We start from the raw sequence: 21,987 nt of genomic DNA on the forward strand, positions 1-21,987 counted from the left end.
ATGCAAGTCCCTCTGTGAGAAGGGTTTTGCTCCTTGCAAAAGCCAACATCTTAATCTATGTTGCCCTTGCCGAACAAAAAGAATGAATAACTAACATTTTAAGTTAGGAAGATAATACTGAGGTCTTGGTGTCATGTTGGAGAAGTGTGTTAAAGGCATTGAAAAATTTGGTCATTCAAAATTCTGGTCATTGCAGGATCTTTTATGAAGTACTGAAAGATTAGATGGCCTTGAAAAATGAAGTTGAAAGTATCAAGAACAAAATACTAAGATCCAGTGCAGATCCAGTATTCAATTTAAACAAAAGGCCTTGACCATCATTTTGCCTTTTCAAATGGTAAAAAAAGTCTCTTTAAAAGGGAAAAGGAGAGAAAGAGGACTGAAATTACTACATACTGCCTCAGTTAACACCACAGATCATAATTAGAGTTAGGGAGTCACCAAGAAACAGGCGGAGAAGACTTTCATAGACCTCCTTCCCAAATGTGATTGAAGTCTTCTATAACAAGGAAATTAAGCTGCTTCTGTGGTTTTTGGTTTTTTTTTTTTTCAGTTGATTCATATTTCAAGCCAATTACTAAACATTGCTGCTACATGTAAACATGTATATCTAAATTTCACACATGTTTTTGAACAAAAAAAAATTTTATTCTGAGTAAACTTACATGACTTCTGGAACCAAGAATGATTGTTTTTGCATCTGCTTTAGAAACTCCTTATGTCTTGATTTATTCCCTCCCTGTATTCCATTATCATTTTTAGAGTTGCCACATCTGTACTTATGACATACTTATGAACATTAAGATTCTGGCACTATCTCCACAAATCTGAGGAATGCTGACAAAAGCATGAATCTCAGGGCATAATCTGTGATTAAGTTGATGGGTCACGTGCTTCCTGTGAACCACAGTTACGGAAGAGGAGAAAAAGTTAGTAGTGATCAACTTCCCTGTCTCAAAAGAACTCACTGTTTGTCTGATACACTTATATTGAAGGTACTTGTAAAATTACTAAGAATACAACAATATCGATCATGCAGAAATAATAGCATTCTCCTCGGGTGTTTTCCTATTGTAAGTGTGTGTATAGAATTTGATGCGTGTGTAAAGAGTGAGGAGCTGCATGGGGCTGGTCAAGGAAATTCACACTTGGTACCTTCTACACTACCCCCCATTCCCACAAATGACCATTTTTTATGAGCAAACGGGCCAATAACAGAGTATTGATATAGTGAGTTCTATTAAAGCCAAAGACATCATTCCAAGTTTTCCCTAAATTTGGCAAGAGTTCATAGGGGTTCACAGAATTGCCAGTACCGCTGCTCCCATCACAGTGAGCACTACAGATCAAACAAATAAAGCAGCAAATCCCACTGAATAGTACCAAGTCACACACCTGCTCCATGGAGATATTTTTATAAATGACTGTCTGATTCCACTCAGGATTCAAGCTCTTCTGCACGTATTTAGTCCTCCGCTTATACTCAGCACTGAATTTGAACAAAGGAAGGAAACATTACATTAGTGATTTCTTGTTTCTTTCAGCTCTAATGCAAAAAAAAAAAAAAAAGGAAAAAAGGAAAAAAGAAAAAAAGAAAAGAACTCCATTCCTCAATTCTGCAACAGCTCAGAGTTACATGAGGACAAAGACAGCCTATGGGTCTTTTTACATTTAGTATGCTTTCCTGACATGGGCTTTTAAAACATCTTCCTATGACTCTTCAGTAGGCTGTCTCTGTCCACAACTGTTTCAGCCTAAAGCACCAGTTAGCACAGGCACACATGCTTTGGTTTTGCACTGAAGGAGTTGTGCTCTGATTATGAAAGAAAGAGATAATGCATTGATTTCTTTTCTAAGACAATCTCCTATTAGACCGTTAAGGTAGCATGAATCCATTATATTTATAGTTTACATTCTCTGATTATAGCAGACCCGTCTCACAAGAATGTTTAATGAATGCCATAGGGTAACTAATATCCTCTTAATGATATAAGCACTAATTTCTTATTGATCTTGTTCTTTGGATCTGCCTCTAACTATACTGGAAAGAAACATAAAAGTGCATCAAGCTCATGATTGTTTTTATCAATAGCCAAGAATAAAAAATTTGGCTGAATAATCTGTTTTTAGAAAAGAATTGGTAGTGCATTCTATTATACTTTGCACTTCCTGAATATGGGGAAAGCAATGAACTAGCCTTTAATAGAAAATGGATCCATCTAGCACTGTGAGCTTTGATGTCAGATTTGCTTCCATTCCAATTTTAATTTAATACAAATTTTAATGGAGATCATGAAAAGGTTGGGTAGGAGAACATGAAAAGCTTTTAATACTTTGAAAACCCAGCAGATACAAAGAATCTTTTTTTGCTACTCTGCAAGTTAACTGCCCTTAGACTTCTGTTAAAACTTCCCATGCATTAAAGGACTTACATGTTACATCTACTATTAAATTTAATGTGCTCAGAACTGTTCTTTAGCATTAAGGCCAAAATGGCATGGGATGACCAGTATCTACCCCACTAAACTCTGCTAGGGTGCCTCTACACTAACATTTGGCCATGTGCTGTTCTCCCGACTGTCTCACTTCTGACTGTGTTTGAACTGAGAACACTGAACTGTGTTTGGGTTTGCCCTGTGGCATGGCCTCAGTGCTAATGAGCTAGATTCCTTTCACATGAAGCTAAGCCAGGAGATGCGCTCCAGGGTCTCATTCATTCGGCCCAGCCACTAATGGTGTATAGCGCATGGTACCAGACTAGTGCCGGTCTGAATTAAAGCTGACGCTGTATGCCTTTGGGGCAATGTTGGGTCTTGTGCTACCTTCTAATTATTCTGGAATTCTTAGTGGCACTATTCTCCAAAAAGCGGCGGCCACATCAAAGCCCCTGCTAGCCAGCTTGTTACTTCCCAAAGCGGGCTAGGAACTGTTTGGGAGAATGGTAGTTGAGCTGGTCAAAAAGCATGGCTAGCCTGGACTAAAATTTTGACAGTACTGACGACTGAGTTCCAGCTCCCAGGATTATTCCCGGGCACTGTTTCTTTTATTAGTACACTCTGTGAGGTTTGGGGTTTCTTTTGAGAGAGAGGAGCATTCTCAATTGTTTTGATAAGAATATTAAAAGTGTAAAAGAAATACAGTACAGGTTAATATTTCCTTTTGTTTTTCTCTCTTTTCTAATTCTTAAGGGACTGCCTTACTTTGTATACCTACAGTATTACAGCATTGGATATGGTGGCTTTACCCGCTAAACACTCAAGTATTCCCACTAAAATTAACAGTATTGCTTGTGTAATGAGGCACTCTTCAATACACTGCTACAAGAATTAAAACACAATTAAAATTATTATTTTGGCTGGTTCTGGAGATTAAGTTTCCTTAATCTGTCTTTTTTACATTAGTCAATACATTACAAAACTGACCAAAAAAAATCTGAATAACAAACCCAGTATATTTCAGAAATTCCATTCTTTACATAGTATACATTTTAAATTACTTAAATAGTTGTACTGATTGGAGAGTGTCCATGAAACTCAATAGATTTAAATTAATTTTCTGAAGTTTATGCAATATTTCAGAAACTACTTAGAAAACATGTAGGAAGTTATGCCTTCCAGTTCATTCTTTTGCCAAAATGTCTCTGTTCCCAACTGTATTCTTGCTAATGTATCTTCAGAACTAATTTTAAATGTAATTACCTGCTTTTATAGCTCCGTTCCATTATCTAATCAGCCAGCATTTATTGAAAATGTTGGTTCACAAGGGGAGGAATGATGCTAAACTCACTTTATGGAAAGATTTGAATGTTTATACAATCAAAGTACTGCGTACCGATGGAGGCTGGGCACAATGGACCTACGAGGAGGACCAACTACTTATCTTTAAGCTCACTAAGTAATTGAACTGAGTGCCAGGCAGATGTTGTAGAGAACAACCATCCTCAGTGGATTACTGAGCCACTCACTACAACCATAACATGAGAGCCACAGTCGTGAAGTGGACATAATATCAGCTTTATAAACCTGGTATGTCAAGAAACCTATAAAATGTCACATACATCGACATTATGATAGTGGGGATGCATTGTGAAAGGAGATCAACAGCTCTGCTTGTGGGACCACTCTGAATAGTGTGAGCATAGCAAGAAGGCATCTGGAATTTAGCATTTAAATAGAGCATCTAGATATTATCAAGCATGAAGAATAATAAACTTCATTGACTTTTCCATACTGAAACCTAGAGCTGGCTGAAATTTTTCATTCAGCTTAAAAGCTTTTCTTTTTTTTCTCTTAACTTTTTATTTTAAAAATGATTCTTTTCAATTTTGGATGTTTCCACTTTCAGCAAATCATTCAGATCATACTTATGTAATTAAAATATCTATTTTTGCATAAAAAATGGATAATTATATGCATAAATTGATTTTTTTTCTTTCTTTCTAAAGAGAGAAATCTCCAATTTCTAGCAAGTGCCACTTCATTTTCACACAGTTATTACAAAAAAAAAAAAAAAAAAAAAAGACAGAAGCCTTGGCTCTTGTATCTCTCCAATGATATCATATCAGAGCTGCAGAAAAAGGTACAACACAGACAAGCTTTGATCAAAGCAATAAAACATTTTTTGCTCTCAATGATAGGAAAATAAGTCCCCTCTCCTTTTTTTGGTCAAGCTGTCAGTGCTGAATGATATTGTCTAATGAAACGGGCTTGCAGCTCTTTCTGCTCTTGCTTTTTGCTTATAGTCGTTCTGTGCAGTTACATTTATTTTCTTGAAAAAAAATGCTATACCACTGTCTTCCATTTATTGAAAAATGGAGTTTGTAAAACATAGTATTTGTCCACCTCTGCTTATGAGAAGAAAGCAGCAGCTCTCCATAATGCAATCAGTTTTGTTGGCCAAGGAGTACAGCAGTATCTTTTTGGAAAGCTTTCTTTTTTCTTATACATTAGCAAGAGAGGGATGGAAGAGAATCTACAGGGAGCAAATGCACGTTAAAAAAGAAACTCATCCAAAGTTTTTTTTGCAAGCAAATCTTAAATAGTTTAAACCCTCTGCTGCATTCTTCTCCTACTCTCTGAAGCCAGGAAAGCACATCCATCACTCTAAGTCTTCTTGAGAATTCACCTACCCACTTGGAGCAAGGCAACATTGGCAAGTGACAGCAGGGTTGAGAGCAACTCTCTCTTTGGCCTCACAACACTCCTCAAATGAATATTTAATCTGATTAACTCCTACTGAAAGATTACCTAGACTTCTCCTACACCCAAGGTAACTCATTTACTTCTTACCTTAATGAAGCTGCTGTAGTAATGTATAGCTTGGGCCTGTCTAAAAGTCAGCTGACATATTGATTTTAAAGACCTAATATGCCTTCTATTTGAAGAAAGTAGGAAAGGTCCTATTATGCACTCAACCAAGAAAATAACACCATGACATTCCCCTTCCTGTCCTCAATTTCCTTCTGCAATATTACAACTTCATCACCTTTTCAAAGTTTCTGATTCTTTCTGGAGATATGTGAGAAGGTGATTCACGCAGTGTTGAGTTGTAGAGCTGGCAGAAACAAAGGTTAAATGTGCTGTTAACATCGTCACTCTGGAATATTTCCAGTGAAGTCCATAGAGCAGAGGGAAGCAGGAGACCCTGGCCACCTCTAAGGCAGCCCAGACCCAGACTAAGCTGGATGACAGGCCAGGTCTTTAAAAGTCTGACGGGAAAGATTTGGCAAATACATTAAGTCTATCCTACTGGTACACATTCTCCTCTGGGCTGCTATTGGTAATGCTTTAACACATTCATTAAAGCTAATCTATACCTCGTATGAAATAATTCACACTGGAAATTCATAAGCTATGCCATATGTGATGAGATGGAAATTGCATTACTATCATTTCTCCATGTTTCCCAAATTGTATTTTATTGATACTTAATAAAACTGAAAATACAATGAAGAAAGTATAGAATAACCACATGTAAAATGTGGCATTTAAACACATCCATTTAATAATTTTATTAATGATGAAACAGGATGATGTTAGAGTAGATCTGTTTATTAAAAAGCCATCTGTCAACTTGTTTGATAAGGCTTCCCTTTTTAAACAAGTGTAGAATTATAGGGCTGAAATTCTATTACCATGTACTTATTCTGGGTTGATACTAGCATTTCTCCAGAACAGAATTTTGCCTTATGTTTCCAACTCAGCACAAACAAAGTATAAGTAATTCCAGTAACTAAAAAAACGTTTACATTAAATGGCCTTTTATAGGATCAACCAGCTTAAATTCATCTAGGTGATTATTTAGAATGTTACTTGGTTTTATACAAAGATGCTGTGCAAGATGTAGAGAGAAAAATACTCTGGCTCAGTTCCAAACTGCATCAGTCTCTCTTGGCATCATTCAAAATTGTGAGACAAGTTCATAGATAATTACCCTGCAACTTTCAGTGAGTGAGGACCAATTTTAGATGTCTCTTATTGAACTAAATTATTCCAGACTTCAAAAGAAGTTTTTGGAGTTTGAGCCTAGAATGTTACTGCATCAAGGAATGCTAGTTATTTGTTTCCGATTCCTTCTGACCCGAAAATGGGATTTAATAAAGGATGAGTAGCAAAAACATGCTGTAATCATGTGCCATCAAAACTCAAGAGAAATCTATGGCTCAATGCACAGGCTTATCATAACATCCTGCACGCATACAAAAATGAAAGAATAAAATTGAAAGACAGTACACTCTACCTTGCATTTTGGACAACCATGACTTGTCTGCATACCCCCAGCATTAGTGTTAGGGACGCAGAAGAAGCAGCATGAGAAAAAATGGGAAGAGAAAGAGATGAAAGAAAACATGTGAATAGTGGGTAGTTTCTAGTATCAAAATCAAAGGAAATAGAAGCATTAGAAAGAACAAGCAACCTAATATGGATTGAACTACAAATAAAAGCTATTTATGAGCAGTTAAGTTTCTGGTTTCCCATACAAGCTTCACACTTTTGAGAAGCTCTTCATTTTCATTATTCTCTAAAGCACCAAGTTACATGTGAAACAAGAATATTGCCATATTGTAAATGAATGAGAATAAAAGTAAAATCCAAATTCTTCATAATTTGGCCCCAAGCTTGAACCTATATTTGGATCTGGCTTAGAACTCTGGAGGATGGCCATATCTGTAGTTCAAAGCCTCATTTCTGCATCAGTGAATGTACCTGCAAAATGTACCAGTAAGATTGGTTTCATCAAGTATTTGAGTATTAGACAAGACTCTTAAGTGCATGAAAAAGCTTCCAGATTTTTAATAATTGAACGTTCTATCTGTCCACCATAAACTGCCATTTTGGAACAGGTCCTAACCTGTTCCCATTACATTCAGTGATAGTTTTGGGACCAGTGCCATTGAACAATACTGAATCCTGTAGAGCTTGAATTAGCAAGTCCTAATGCTGATAAGACCATGCCTTTAATTGTCCCATTCAACTGCTCTTAGCTGTGTTTGTCCTTATACCACATGCTGAACTGTGACCATAGCATTCACTTTCCTGTTAACTTAAATAAGGTCAGAAATACATTTTTTTAATAGCATAGCCAAGTCTAAGAGTCTTTTAAAATGAGTGTGACTACACAAACAGAAAAGTTTGCTGGAATTTGTCTTTGCAAACTAAGGCCTGATCTGTCAACTTAACTTTAGATATATCTATTGTATCACTGAAGGCAGCAGAATTAATATAACTATATGTATAGTTATGCATACATACGACATCCTGCAACTTTAGAGCAATAAAAAGCTATAATGTCACTAGTATAGAAGCATATTTTTAAAGAAAAACTACTGAGCTATTTGTAATTATCATCAGAGCACAAAAAGAAATGGTCTGTGAAAAAATGATTAGTGATTTGTATAGTCACTAAATACAAAATTACCAGGACTACTAAAACCACATCTTAGCTCTTAGAGCTTAAAAAAAAACAAAAAACCACACGGAATGAATGTTTTCTGTCTAATATTTCTGACCTTTAATATTATACGGTAACCTTAAATCAAACTCAGGTCCTGTGACTGTGCATGTTTGCAAATCTGTCCCAAATTCAGAGTGTCTGAGCTAAAGCAATAACTCCATTTTAAACTTAACTTGCAGCTTCCTGTATTACAGCATCACAGGACAACTCATTATGAACCCCAGAAACCAGGTAATTTAATACAAATTAAAGACAGATTTCTAATAAGAACTTTGAAGTCCATATATTTGGTATGTTTCAGCAAACTGTCATTTTTGCAATACATATTTTTGCATGCATTACAATTTTGAAATAGGAAGATTAAAAAAATAAAGAAATTAACAGATATGATCATGATGCCTCTGAAGCAACTAACAAAACATGTACTTTATCCTGAGATTAGGATCCAGTTCTTAATTCTGAATAACTCATTAAAAATCCACCATTTTTCCTGATCTTGTACCTACATTTTCTATAGCAATAACTGCCTGTTCTGTTTATTAGCAACAAGTAACAAACACAAATTAAAAGAAAGGAAGTTTGGGTTGAAATTTCTCCTGCACTTACCCTCTTCCTGGCAGAAGATAAACTTTAACAAAAGGGTCAGAATAGCCATTGTTGTCTCTGGGAGCAAGGTTTCTTGCCTGAAGGATGTGGATGATAAGGTTGCCAAGGTGTTTGTCATAGTTGACTTGAAGCTAGAGAAGGCATTAAAACACTGTTAGATTTTTCTTTATAAACATTATTTCCTAAATGATTCAACTGCTCTTGAAATCCTTTGAACAAAGTGAGGTTTAGATCTTTACTTTTGGGTGGAAATGACTGCATCTTAGAAGTTTCTCTCTCTTCCCACTGACTATAATGGGAGTCTCAGACTTTCAGAAGTAACGCACAATAAGTGCCCAAAGGCTAAAGATTGTAATGAAGTTCACATTATTTTCAGCCCTTTCAGGAACAGTTGCATTTTCCATTCTTCTGTTTGTGGCATTAAAGACAGATGTGAAAATCTAGCAGTGACTTACACCTCCTGTTATTTCACTTAATGACACTCCAAGGGGTTGGTGTTGAATAAGAAATCACTTAATGGAGATTGTTTTCAGAAAACTTATTCAACAGGGAAACACAGCCAGTAGCAACAACAATTCACATAGCAATAACTACATATTTACCTGAATTTCTCCAGTGATTGGATGGGAAACAGACTTTGTAGCTTCAGTGGGCTGCCAAATTAAAATACATAAATAAATACATAGGCATACACTCACAAAAATACACATATGCATCTTGGAAATAATAGGTTATCTAAGTTAACATTTTTAACAAGTATTGTTTACATTGCTCTGTTACCATTTATTTTTCCAAAATGATTTCATTGTCTACACTTTGTATGTTCAACAGTAGCAATTGTGGTATTTCAATAATACTTAAAGATTCCACTCCAGCCATTTTCATAGGCCTCCCACAGCATGGGAGTGGACAACCTGGGCATCAGCATCTTTACAGTCTCAGCACATTGGTCACACAGGGAGACTTGGGGAGGGAGAGATACAGCACTATCCCAGTCTTACAAAACTGAAAGTTGTAAAGAGAAACCAAGTAACAGGTCAAACACAACACAGGCATATTTCTATTGAATGACATGGGTTAGAATAGTTTAAATCAAGTTTAGGTGAGTGTGGATAGAAAGAACGGAAAGAATGACACTAAAACCAGGTAACAATTATAAGCGGATATAATAATTCCATACCAACTCCTTATAATGCTTTTTTGCTTTATTCCATGTTCTCTGATAATCAGTTCAACTACATCATTTCATCTTCAAATCCCTCCACAGATTTGCCATCTACTGTGACATGAAATTTGTCGTCCGCTTCACAACTCTGTAAAGTCTTGCCTGTTCCTGACTATTCTCTATTTTTGAGCTTCTATAGATTTCTGACAAAAGCAATAAAATCCTCAGAGAGTGTCTTTTTATTTCTTTTTCCTTTTCCTTGTGTTTGTTAGCAGCTGAAGCATAATTTCATCATTTGCTTCAAATCCTGGACTCTCAACAAATGCTGCTCTGTTAAACGGTGGTGCCCTTGAGCCACCCTGGACCTACCTCTAATCTGCAAGCTATCAGTCGAGCAAGAAAGCTCTCTGGTTCTGTAGCAAGATTTGAATATTTTTGCATTCTCTCCACACGTGCTTCCTTGGTTGATGCAGAAGAAAACAAAGGATGCAAACAAGGACAAACTTACTGTTCTCTGAAGACTGATCTAGAAACCATCCTTTCCTGCTTTTCCAGATGTGAATAGCAGCCTGACAGACTATTCTGGGCCATTAGGATTTCTTGTACTTTCTGAGAATAGTAAAACCTGTCTGTTTTGTGTCCCCACCCCTCCAAAACTTACAGATTTTCTCAGGGTGCTGAATGGTCATTTTTCTAAATTAGACCAATACGGGACCTGCATCTCCTAGACGAGAGCATTTGAAATCAGGGTGGCGTACTATCCATTCCCTTAGTCACTCAGATCTGAGAAGGACAAAAACTAATCAGAAAAATCCTAACCAAATACTCATGCAGCAGAAAACAAGGGAGACAAACAGTCAAAACATGCCTGTTATTCATCTGAATGTCCCTGAAGCCAGACTGTCTCCTCAAAATGCATCAGTGTGAGTAACACAACAAAACTCCCAGATGAGGCGAATTTTGTACTCCCTGTCTATACTTACATTTACTGTCCTCTGTGGCCTTATTTTTGTTTGTTTGTTTTACATGCATCATCTTGCCTTCCAGTTGTGTTTCTTTAAGAACAACAGCTTTTTCAGAAAAAAAAAGTTGATTTTGCTGAAAGTTTATGTGCCTTTCAAAAGTAATTTTGGTGAAAAATTTTTACATCAGCTTTTCTTTAGTACCTTACATATTCTGTAAAGAAGGGTAATTCATCTAAAAGCTCAAGAATGTCACTAGGCCATGTAGAGTTTATAAAATGTTCTGGATCCTTAATGATTCATCTAACTTGTATATATTGATAGCAAACAGCTAAAATCTGTTTGGTCCTTGAAAAAAATGTTCAAAGATAGAATTTCACTCCTTTTGCCAAAGACAGTGAGCTATCTGAATATCATGCAAACCTGGCAAGTAGGGCATAAATGGTTTATATTTCTCATGCTTTACCCCTACAAAGGGATTATATTGTCCATTAACAGTTCAGACCTCAGTCTATATTTGCACTGACAACACCAATGCTACAAAATAACACGGAGTGATCTGTACATGTCTAGCAAATAACTGTGAGATATTCTAAATGGTCTGATATTCCAGAACTCTGAATGGCAAAAAAATAATTAGTCTGGTTCACCCCAAATATCTTGTAACACAGAATGTCTCTTCTGTCAACTGATTCTGTAGGAGGGTTCAGACATAAGGGAGAAGGCATGGTGAATTTGTGTTGGTACTCTCAAAGGCAGTTAAAGTGGAGTTACCCTTTAACTGCACAGATATTTTGCCTTCATCTATGTCTGTAAAAATACATGTGCATTTTTAAATCTAGTCATTTCTATATCATCATTAAATCTCTATATTCATTTCTAAGTCTGTGATCCAGTATGTTAAATGATTCGTGTTCTCTCTGATGTCAGCTGATTTAACACTGACCAAGAAGAACCAGCCAAATATTTCATTGAAACAAGAATAATTTAGGCTGGAAGGGACTTCTGGAGGTCATCTGGTCCAACCGACAGCTCAGAGCAGGGCCGAGTTTGAAGCTGAATCTGGATGTAAAGGCAAACGTGCAATTAAGTATCTTTATAAATAAGGGTCTCAGTGAAGATGAATTTGAAAAGCAGGAAAAACAGTTCTCTTCTGTCTTGCCTAGGAGCTAGGGGATCTAAGGGTTTAGAAAAACAGCCCATTCTTCTTCAATACGAAAAGACAATTAAAGGTTTCTAGAGAACATTTAATATCCAGGATGTAATCTGGATTGTAGCATGATCTTGCATTTACATTACAAAAGGAACAGGTCTGGACATCATACAGCCTGCTCACAGCTCCCAAAAGTTAAGTCGCCTCTGTGATGCAGAATCTAATTTCTTTTGATACTCTTTTCTTCTTCGCTCCCCCAGTATAATAGCTGGTGCTCTGCAGTGCTGACTTTCACGCCTGCTGGCAAAGGTTGTCATTACCATGATGGAGAAAACTGTTAATGCCAGGCTCTGGCACTGTGCTCCATCACTCTCCCTGGTGATGGGATGAAGCACTCGATGTAACAGTCTACACTGCAGAATGTCAAAGACTCCTACAACCTTTTTGGAGTGTACATTCTATACAAAAAGCTTTAGAAAGAGTATTTTACTGGCTAAAAATATGATCAGTAGCAAAAGCAAGTGTTGGCAGTTTGGATATTTATTCTGTCATGAAACTTTGACAAATGTAAAGAATCAGTGCTGCAGCCTGACTAGAAGTGATGCCAGGCCAAGGCAGGGAGGCTTTTGAGAAAGGATGAGCAGTTGCTTTCTCTTCTAAGAGATCTCAACACCATTATAAACTTGGCATGGTGTCAATGAACAGAACCTGTACAAGTCAAGAGCAGCCTTTGTTTTTATAAAAGGAATACCTCTCATTATGATCTTCAGAAATAAAAAAGGGTGTTTTAAATACTTACCTGATTAGTTTTGACTCCTGTATCCCCTATATGAAGGCATTAGTTGTAATTTTTTTTTTGTTTCATCTTTAGAAGCCTCCAGATGAATTCTTATAAAAATTACTATTTTCGCAAGACTGATTTTTATTTTGGGTGTTATTTTTTTGATGAATATGTATAAATATGATAGGCGACCTGATCCAATTTTCACTGTGGAAAAAAAAAGGCTACTCAATTCCCACCTGCCCTCAACCAAGAATACAGGTGGGTGCACAAGGAGAAAAAAATTCAGTTGAGATATGGACAGAATGTGGCAAGGAAAATGTGAAACTATGGTTAACAAGTTCACAGGAGTTAGAGAGTGAGAAAATACATTTTGATGGCAAATTTATTTTTCATTCTTCTCCTGGCTTTCAGAGAAATGCTTAATACTGCTACGATTATTCATGCCTTGTAGCACTTCAATAGTAGCTTAGTACAGAGGGGTAAATACCAGTTTTTACTAATACAAGCTTTTTCTATGTAATTAGTACCTCACCCATCATGTAGCATACAGTTCAAAAGCAATACAAACAAAGACTGAAAAGGGAAATTATTTCATTTAAAAAGAGTAGTATTAAGTTCAAGGAATGTATTTTCAAAGAGGGTCCAATCTTGTATGACCTCAGATAAATCACATAATCTCCTTTCTTAACTTCCAAATGGTATAACTTAACAGTAATACTCATCACTGTCACAGAAATGGATTCATCAATACATGCTGAGATCTCTTGCTACATTAAGGAAGATAAATAGACAGTTATTCCTATGACCAGAATGATATTTCTGCATAACTGAGAAGTTTCTTACCTTACTGCTATGCCGCTTTTTGCTCACTGAGGGAGAACCAGGCTGACCAGGGCTAGGAACAGCGCTGGAGGCAGCAGAAGTGGTTCCAGAGTGGACGTGAGATCCCTTTTCCACTCCTGAGGAAGCAACCAAAGGGGCCTGCTGTAGAGAAACCTTTTGGAGCTCTGCAGCCAGCTGCTTAGGATCAACCCCTGGGGACTTCGCTTTATCTACTGGATTAAAGTAAAAGAGCTTTGCATTGATAACTGCTAACACATTCAGCTCTATCTTGCCATGGTACAAGAGCAGGATATTGATATTTACAAATTTTCATATCATTTGCTCATATAATTTGAAGATGCAAAAGCCAGTCTATGAAAAACAGAGTCACCTCCCCACACACAATTTCAACATCCCAATTTTAACCTGTTTACTTTGTTGAGTCAAATAGTACTATTTATCTCAAAAGCTTTCTCTACCTAAAGTAAATTAAGCCTTGGCTGATCACTTTGAATCATCCTGGAGCAAAAGACATTGTTAAAGACTGGCCTGTGGTTTGGTTCACTATTGAGAACTTCTATTTCACCAAATGTCTGAACTTTGCTATAACAAATTTTAACCTCAGCTTTTCTTGAGTTAAACAGCTGTTCAATAAAACTGAATTCTGCTCCTGAGATAATTTATAGAAAAATAAAGGGACTAAAATAAGCTCAAAACTTTAGGACCACAGACAGAACAAAATGAATACAAATGCAGAACCACAGCCCTTATTCAGCTTCCCTTATTATACACCCTTATATGTGTCATCTGTGTTAGGGTGTGTCTGAAATGAGTGGGTGTAATTTACCCCTTGTAGATGACTCTTCCCTTCCTTTTAACAGACAAATGAGGCCAAGTTTCATAGGTGCTCTGAAGTGCTTAGAGCTAAAATTATATTAGGCTCAGCCTGCATTCTAGATTCTCAAAAGTATTACAGGTTTAAGGTCTTTACTAAAGTCATTGATCTGGTTCTGCTAAAGATTAGGCAATATAAAATTTCTGCACATTTCTGTTCCAAATTCACTGTTGTGACAATGTCTGGCAGTTTGTTTGTTGGTTTGTAGCTTACTATGTATTATGCTTTTCCCAGAGATTTAAATTCTTTTCAGTCTGGACAGCACAGGGGAAGGCAATATGTTAGCCTTATCTTGGCTGCTGGGCTGCATTAGGTTTAGAGGAAGGGAAACTGCTCCTTTCCAAAGAGAACAAACAAGCCTAACAGAAGCAAAACCTCAGATCTACCTCAAAGCTCTGTCAGACTCAGTATTCATTTGCAACTATTATCAATAACATCAATTTTCAACAAAAGGTAATTTCACAGTAAAGAGGTTAATAGATGTGAAGTGCTCCAAGGCCACAAAATAGAGAATTTAATCCAGCTAACTTGTACACCGATTGATAAGAGTGCAGCCACAAAACCACGGACGCCAGTATGGAGCCCTGAGAAGCAGGTAAAGCAACCATTTAATCTGCACTGGGCTGCATAAAGGGCTGCATTACTAGCAATATTGTGGATGCTGGCTCAAAGTTAGATTAGGTCTGATTATATAGCCTGCAGTCATGGTACTGACTGAACAGAAGGGAAACCCCCCAAAACAGCTGTCATCTTAGAAGTCACATAACAGAACTTTACACAAAGTACCCTCCTATTATAGCCCCGTAGCCTAGTAAATACAGCATTGTCATCACTACTAACAGGCCACAGGCTTTGTAGTAAGCTAACACAGGCCTCAGGGCTTGTCAGGTTTTGTTTGGGGTTGTTTCAGCTTCCTAGGAGGTTTAGGCTGTTTAGGTGTAACACCAACTGTCTAACGACCAGATGGCTATGACCTCATTTGTCTTAATTATGCTTTACTTTGTGTAATTGTGTGGTATAAGGGCTATTGTTACTAATTTTCACACACACACACACACACACACACACACACATGAATAACAAGTAATTATGCTTTGTAGAATGAACTATTTTTGACTCTCGACTCTATGACTCTAGATTCTAGACTATGCAGCTTGTAGTAGTACAGGCCTGGGATGATGGCAGAGACCTTGAAGGTTTGGGCACAGGATGATAACTGAGGCCCCAGGGCTACCAGCAACTCAATGGTCAGTTACTGCCACTAATCAAAAGTTAGGAGCTGGGCAAAATCAATTTTAAGAGCAACAAAATGAACAAAAACCAGGTACCTAACATATGTAAAGTGTACAATATACAGTAAAGTCATACGTAATATAGAGCTGCAGACCAGTGAAGAAAGAGCAGGGTGTGAAGCATACTAGAAAACATGTAAAAACAGCCTCAAGAAGACCCTGAAGTGAAGAGGAAGGAATCATCAACATCACACATCTCCCAAGAAGGAGGAGGAAAAAACTCTCCCACAAATATCACACTCCTTCCAGCCAGTTCCTCAGGACACTGTCAGCTTGCTGCAATGCCCCCAGACTGACGGCACTGCTCCGAGAAGCAGTGGAAGGGGGAGCACAACATCACAGAAAAAAAAGGGTAGCTAGCAGGAGGTTTCCCCTGTACAACAGATGTTAACTGCAGTATTGCTACTGAGATTTCCTTTGTATTAATTAGATAATTTGGACTGTGACAATATCAATGGAATTAGACTACTAATAATACCTGTTTGTTGTATTTCGGTATGCTGTCACGACTTTTAGTTAGCCCAGTAATAAATTTTTGGCTTCATATATAAAGTGTGGTCCCTTTTTTTGCCCATAACAAGATTTCAAAGGTAACACTTGGGTTTACAGTGCTAGTATCCTGGCCTATACTATATCCAATTTTAAGCTGCCCTCCAGTCCTTAAATATCAAAGCAACGGCTTATCACTTACCTGCCTTTACTGGGTCATGCAGTTCCAGGTGCTGGGGATTCTCAGAATCTGAAAGCATGTTGAGGTCCCTAAAGAGAGCAATGAGAAGCCTGAGACAAAAGAAACTCTTTCCTCATACCCTCATTATTGTATTAAGTAGATAAATGAATAGTGGTTCATGACAGAAAGCAGCTCCCAAGCATGGCCCCTTCTTAGCTGATATATATATTAGCAATGCTGCTAAAGTCAAAGAGCTAAGGAGAAAAGGTTCTTTTAAGGTGAAATCTTTAATGGATTGAATGTGAGTTTATACTGGAGTACATACATTTCTCATGATGCTTAAATGACTTTCATCTAAAGGCTACATATTTCAATAAAAATCAAGTTAGTGCAAAATTATCATCTTCTCTTAATGGTCAGCCCCAATAAATTCAGTGAATTGTGTGTTAATGAGAGGAGATTGTGGCCTGAAAATGGAGACAACCTTGTCTATAAAAGTATAATTAGTAAAATCTGCCTCAACTTATGTTTCCTTATGACTTTAAAAGAAAAAAAGGACAAACATATAGACCTCCCAAACTCACACTGAACTCTTTTGCTAATTAGTCCATTGGTGCTTCAGGATAACAAAGGTTCCACCTTAACAACTGTAAATAAATAAATAAATAAAAAAGCCATGAAAAGCCAAAAAAATGGAAACAGAAAGATGGGGAAAAACTCACAGTCTTACACATATTTCTGCTTCCCCACTCTGTTGAATAATAATACTTTGGACTTCTTCATAAGTTTTTCCAGTCAACAGGATGCTATTCCATTCCAGCACTTGCATTCCTAAGATGGCAAAACAGCACCAGATCAAGCACTCATTTTTTTGACAAAGGCATCAGATAGTCTACTTAGACAAGATGATTTGATGAGACATTCAGTGAATGTTGTTTAAATGGCACAAAACATTAGCAAAGCCCTTTCACTTCACACTGATGAGACCTTTGAATGTTATGATCCCATCAGCTTCAACTTACCTGTATAAACAAGTTAGGAGCTGAATTTCCTTCTCACTCAAACTCAACATGCACTGTCCACAGTCTGGGTTGCATGATATTGAAAAACTTTTGCAAGACCAAAAACATGCACACTAACCAACATGGCAAAAAACCAAATCATTTTATATATTAGACATTTCCTGGCCACGCAACATCTTGGAAGATAACTGTAGACAGTCCCCCTGTGGTGGCAAATAGCTGTTGAGCAGTTGAGGCTCAAAATGGCACTAATTTTGTGAATGTGATTTGGCAATTCAAATGCATTTTCTTGACTCTGTCACTAAAAACAAAAAATATAAATATATGAAGGCATATGGACTAACTGGTTTCAAGTGAAAATCTACCCCAAAATTTCAAATATCAGCTTGGAAATATAAAAATTCAGGCTTAAATTTTACTTTCACACCTTTTCTTATGAGGAAGATGACAAAGTGGTTTACAGTAATTCATTCCAGAAGACAGGAATGGAGATACAATAAACAGGCTGAAAAATATTGAAAAAATCTTAGCTCTAATCTTTTCTGTCTTTTTATTGTCTGTTCCAAGACCAAGGCAGGACACTTGGTATGGAGCCAAGTATCACGAACTAAGCCACTGAATTCACTGTGGGGAAATTTTATGCTCAGTATTTGCAGAGTCAAGCCCTCTGTAAATCATGTCAGATGTATTCTGATAACATGAGAAATATTTAGGGTTACAGCAGAAAGTTTTCAAAGAACATATTGCAGGTTTATATCGGGGAGCTAGGGTTCAGGTTCTGAAAGCTGTATTCATATTTTGAGTAGTTAGTCAAAAGAATAACTCCAAAGACATTAACTTCTCACTAATGTACCTAAGAAGATCAAAATCCAACCCTCAGGCTCTAGCAGTAAAATTTTCTTAATGGGACAAATTACTGAATTCTTAATATTTCACTAAAAGCAATATATTACAAAAAGTCTGAAAACCACATCATCTGCACAGCAAAGAAAACCACAAACACTTAGCTTGCTATCACTTACACAGATAAAATCTGGTCTTCACATGGGTCATATTTTTATTTTGAGAATCCTGTGTCGTTGCATACAACAAATGGGAAAAATAATGGAGTAAAATGTGGAGATAAGCTCATAAGAAAACATATTGTTAAATAAAATATAATGATAATTGTTCACGGAATAAAGTAGATGGAATTATGTGATTGTGAAAAAATATGAGAGATAAAGACTATAGTCATTATTTATATTATACCATTTTCCATAGAATTCCATGCTTTAGGATTTGAAGTATCATATTTGCTCATAACTTTTCTCAGTAAGAATTTAGCATCTTGTTCACAGCAGTCAGCTTACAGAAACGCAAACTGTGAAGAATGACTAACAAGTGATGCTCAGAAGGCAGTAAAACCAGCTGCTTGCAGCCAAAATAGGTTTGTCTGTCTCTAAAATTTAGCCCTTTTAATTTACCAGCCATTATTCAAAAGGATGGTCTTGCTTTTGCCTGTTAGAGTAGATCTGATTTTAAGCTCAGTTCCACTGGAATAAATAAAGAATTATTATGAATAAATGCAGCTCCTCTTTGTTTTCTGCCGTATAAATATAACAGCATGTAGTCTGGCTTTAGAAGACTTCTAAAAAGGAAGGAACTGAACTTATTTGCAATGTATGCCCTCATAAAGCTAGTACAGCATAGGATGTTGAGTATGACAGTAGAAATTCCTTGAGTAAGACAAAACAAGCCATCACTTCCATATACTAGAGGTAACAAACAAGAAGAGAACTGGAAAGTTTTAGATATTTGAGAAAGTGGGTAATGCCCTTTTCTAAAAGAAGAACCTTGCTGACAAGATACACCCCATTACCATCCTATGTCTATCACACACCACTTGCAGAGCTTCTTGAGAAAATTTACAGAAGTATATGCCCATGAGGCTGTCATCAACAAGTTGCTTTAACTTAAAAAAGTAGCAGGAAGAGCTTAGTGGAGTAGTACTGCAATGCTGGGACAGCTGGGTTCCTTCACCTAGCAAATCTAGTCTCATTTCCATTGATGAGAGTTTCGCTCTTGAGCGCAATGCCACCATGGTAAATCACAGTAAGGCCATGGACACACGAACAAAGAAGCAACCCAAAAGGAAATTGAATCCCACCAGTCTGGGTTCATGCAGAGATCCATTTTACACTGTCGGTACAGAGGGAAATTGCTTTTTTTGGATGCCTTGTGGATTCACATATATTCAAAATCAAAGCAACTTAAACATGACTTAACTGTTCAGGCTGGTAGCCCTGGGGCCTAAAAGAGAGGATTTTAAGCAAGAAGTTGATTTCTGTTTTGTTAAGGAGTAACCGCTAAATATTTTTTGCATTAAAAAAAAAAAAAAGCTACAAAGGAAACTCTTAAAGGAAATGTGAGTTTTATCAACAAAAAGAGCAAAAAAAGTACCAAGAAGTCACTGAAGAGTAGTGATAATAAGACTTTTCCCCTAAAAATCAGCCATAACCTGCAACTGGTCTTTGGTAGTCAGGACATGCTATTCATATTTCCAGAACTCTATACACTTCAGATCACAAGGTTAGTGAACAAAAAACAAACTAGGAGAAGATGAAAAAACTTGCATTGTTCTATGGCAACTCTACTGTTGGAAGAAGAACCAGTAATTACCCTGATAATCCAATCCATAATTCTTGTGCTTCTAGAATCTTTTTTTTTTTTTAATTGGAACTGTTACTTCCCTCATTGATGGTGAGCTACATCTTATTTTTAGCAATATCAACTCCCACAGTCAGTAGATCAGCTATAATTACACATCAAGACCTCTGCCCTGCTCCACTGAGTGTGCTGACATATGTCATGATTTGCCCAATCTCTATTTGGTATCTACTTTATGGTGAGATTTAGAGCGTGGAATCAGGAGAGGTTTAATATTTTCTACTGAACACTGTGTGATTATTCTAGAGAGGGAAACTCATACATGCACAACTGCCATGAAGATATCCACATTTAGTTAGATTAATTCCATCCTTTCCCTTAAAAAATGTGCTATAGTCCTGTTTTGAAAGAGAAAAGCCTGTGGCAAACACACTATGAGTTTGCTGTGTTCATATACTCCTCATTAGGCATCTGCTACTGGCCACAGTTGGAGACATTAGCAAAGTCTCCATGTACCTTTGCTCTGACACAGTATAGTCATTATGTTCTTACAATTTATATATACTCCCTAAAGTACCACTAAGATTCTGTCTCAAAGTCCCCTGTATTTGTTACAGTTGCTGTTCTCAGTGCTTAAGCTAATGGCTTGCTCCTGTGGGGAGGTCAGCGGTGACACAGACCAAGTGAGGAAGAGCCACGTGTTTCATCAAAATGGTCATAAGAAGGAGAGGGTGGAATTGTTAAACTATATCATATTACTGTACTTTGTAATTATTTAATGCTTAACACTGCTTAAGATTGCCAAGCTCTTTTAAGCAACTAGTAAATTGTTAACTTGTATTATTTTTGCACAGCCATGAATAGGCTAATTATTTGCTATCTGATAAAAATAAAAAATGAAAACTGCAGAACCGATTTCATTTTCTGACATCTTGACTAGTTCTCTGACAGCTTCTGAAATAGAAGTTAAATACTGGTGAAATTTGAAATCCGTTTGTAACAGTGAAGGGGCAGGGACTATTCAGAAGTAGCTTCTGTCAGCTCAGGATGAAAGTACTTCACATAATTATCTGCAGTCCTGTGTAGCATTCAGCATGTTTTGTTGACCCTGGAAAGGTCTGTGAGATTTTTGGAAAGAGAAAAACCTTGCGTACAGAGTTTTAATACCATGGAAAAAAGGGTGAGTTTGGACTCAAACCTAGGGCCAGACCTGAACTTATAATGCAGTATACAGGTGCTCGGGAGCCTGAATCTAAAACCAAATATGTGAAGTTGGTGTACTGAAACTTGCTTGGACTGGCTATACGGGTTGGGATTGGGATCTTCTGTTTAAAGAGTATGTTAATTTTTATTGCCTGTGCCAAACAGCTAAGCCCTCTAATTGCTGGATACGCAGAGTCGTAAACATTACATGGGGAATAGCTGTTAGAAGAAAATGCTTACAGTGGAATAGCTTGCTCGGGCTCATGCAATAGCTGCTCAGTCTTGTACAATGTTTTACAACTGCTCCGTTGAAAAGTGCAAAATGCAGCTCACCACTAACATTCAGCTGCATATATAAAATAAGGCGCCTTTTAATTTTAGATGTTTCCATATATTTGAATTAATTTACAAATATTGCAATATTGCAGATACTGCAAAAAGTTAAAGTTTGCTTTCTGGATGATGCTAGTGCTTCATATACCTATGCTACAGCTCTAAGTGTCGAAGAATGCAGAAATAGCCTATTTTAGGCATATCAGATCTGCACAGTGATGTCCTTAAAGAGTTCAGAGTGAAGCTCCATGAATTATCTGATTTGGTCTATTTTGATATAAAGACATAATTGTTCCTTACTCATTTCAGCTCCTGTACTTGAGTGGGTATGTACTCAAACTACTTATCTGCTTGTTCATAAAGAGGAGAAAAATGTAGTGATGATGAAAAAGTCTGCAATATTAAATGATCAGAAATTAGTTTCATAGATATTATTGAAATGTATGTGTATCTAAATCTCATAGCTTTCCAAATCTTG

The 21,987-nt window shown here is 36.9% G+C and overlaps 1 protein-coding gene across 1 annotated transcript in view; it reads right to left on the reverse strand.

Annotated features, from left to right (window-relative positions):
* PCLO (piccolo presynaptic cytomatrix protein) overlaps positions 1-21,987 on the reverse strand; it is a 371,210-nt gene that overhangs the window by 68,775 nt on the left and 280,448 nt on the right. Inside the window, exons 12-18 of the mRNA XM_067289979.1 lie at positions 17,025-17,133; positions 16,324-16,391; positions 13,467-13,678; positions 9,162-9,212; positions 8,560-8,690; positions 6,739-6,765; positions 1,396-1,489 (exon numbers count right to left, since the gene is read on the reverse strand). Of these exons, the coding sequence (XP_067146080.1) occupies positions 1,396-1,489; positions 6,739-6,765; positions 8,560-8,690; positions 9,162-9,212; positions 13,467-13,678; positions 16,324-16,391; positions 17,025-17,133 (692 nt within the window). The remainder of the gene's footprint in view (positions 1-1,395; positions 1,490-6,738; positions 6,766-8,559; positions 8,691-9,161; positions 9,213-13,466; positions 13,679-16,323; positions 16,392-17,024; positions 17,134-21,987) is intronic.

Source organism: Apteryx mantelli, chromosome 1 (genome assembly GCF_036417845.1).
Source record: "Apteryx mantelli isolate bAptMan1 chromosome 1, bAptMan1.hap1, whole genome shotgun sequence".
Lineage (NCBI taxonomy): Eukaryota > Metazoa > Chordata > Aves > Apterygiformes > Apterygidae > Apteryx > Apteryx mantelli.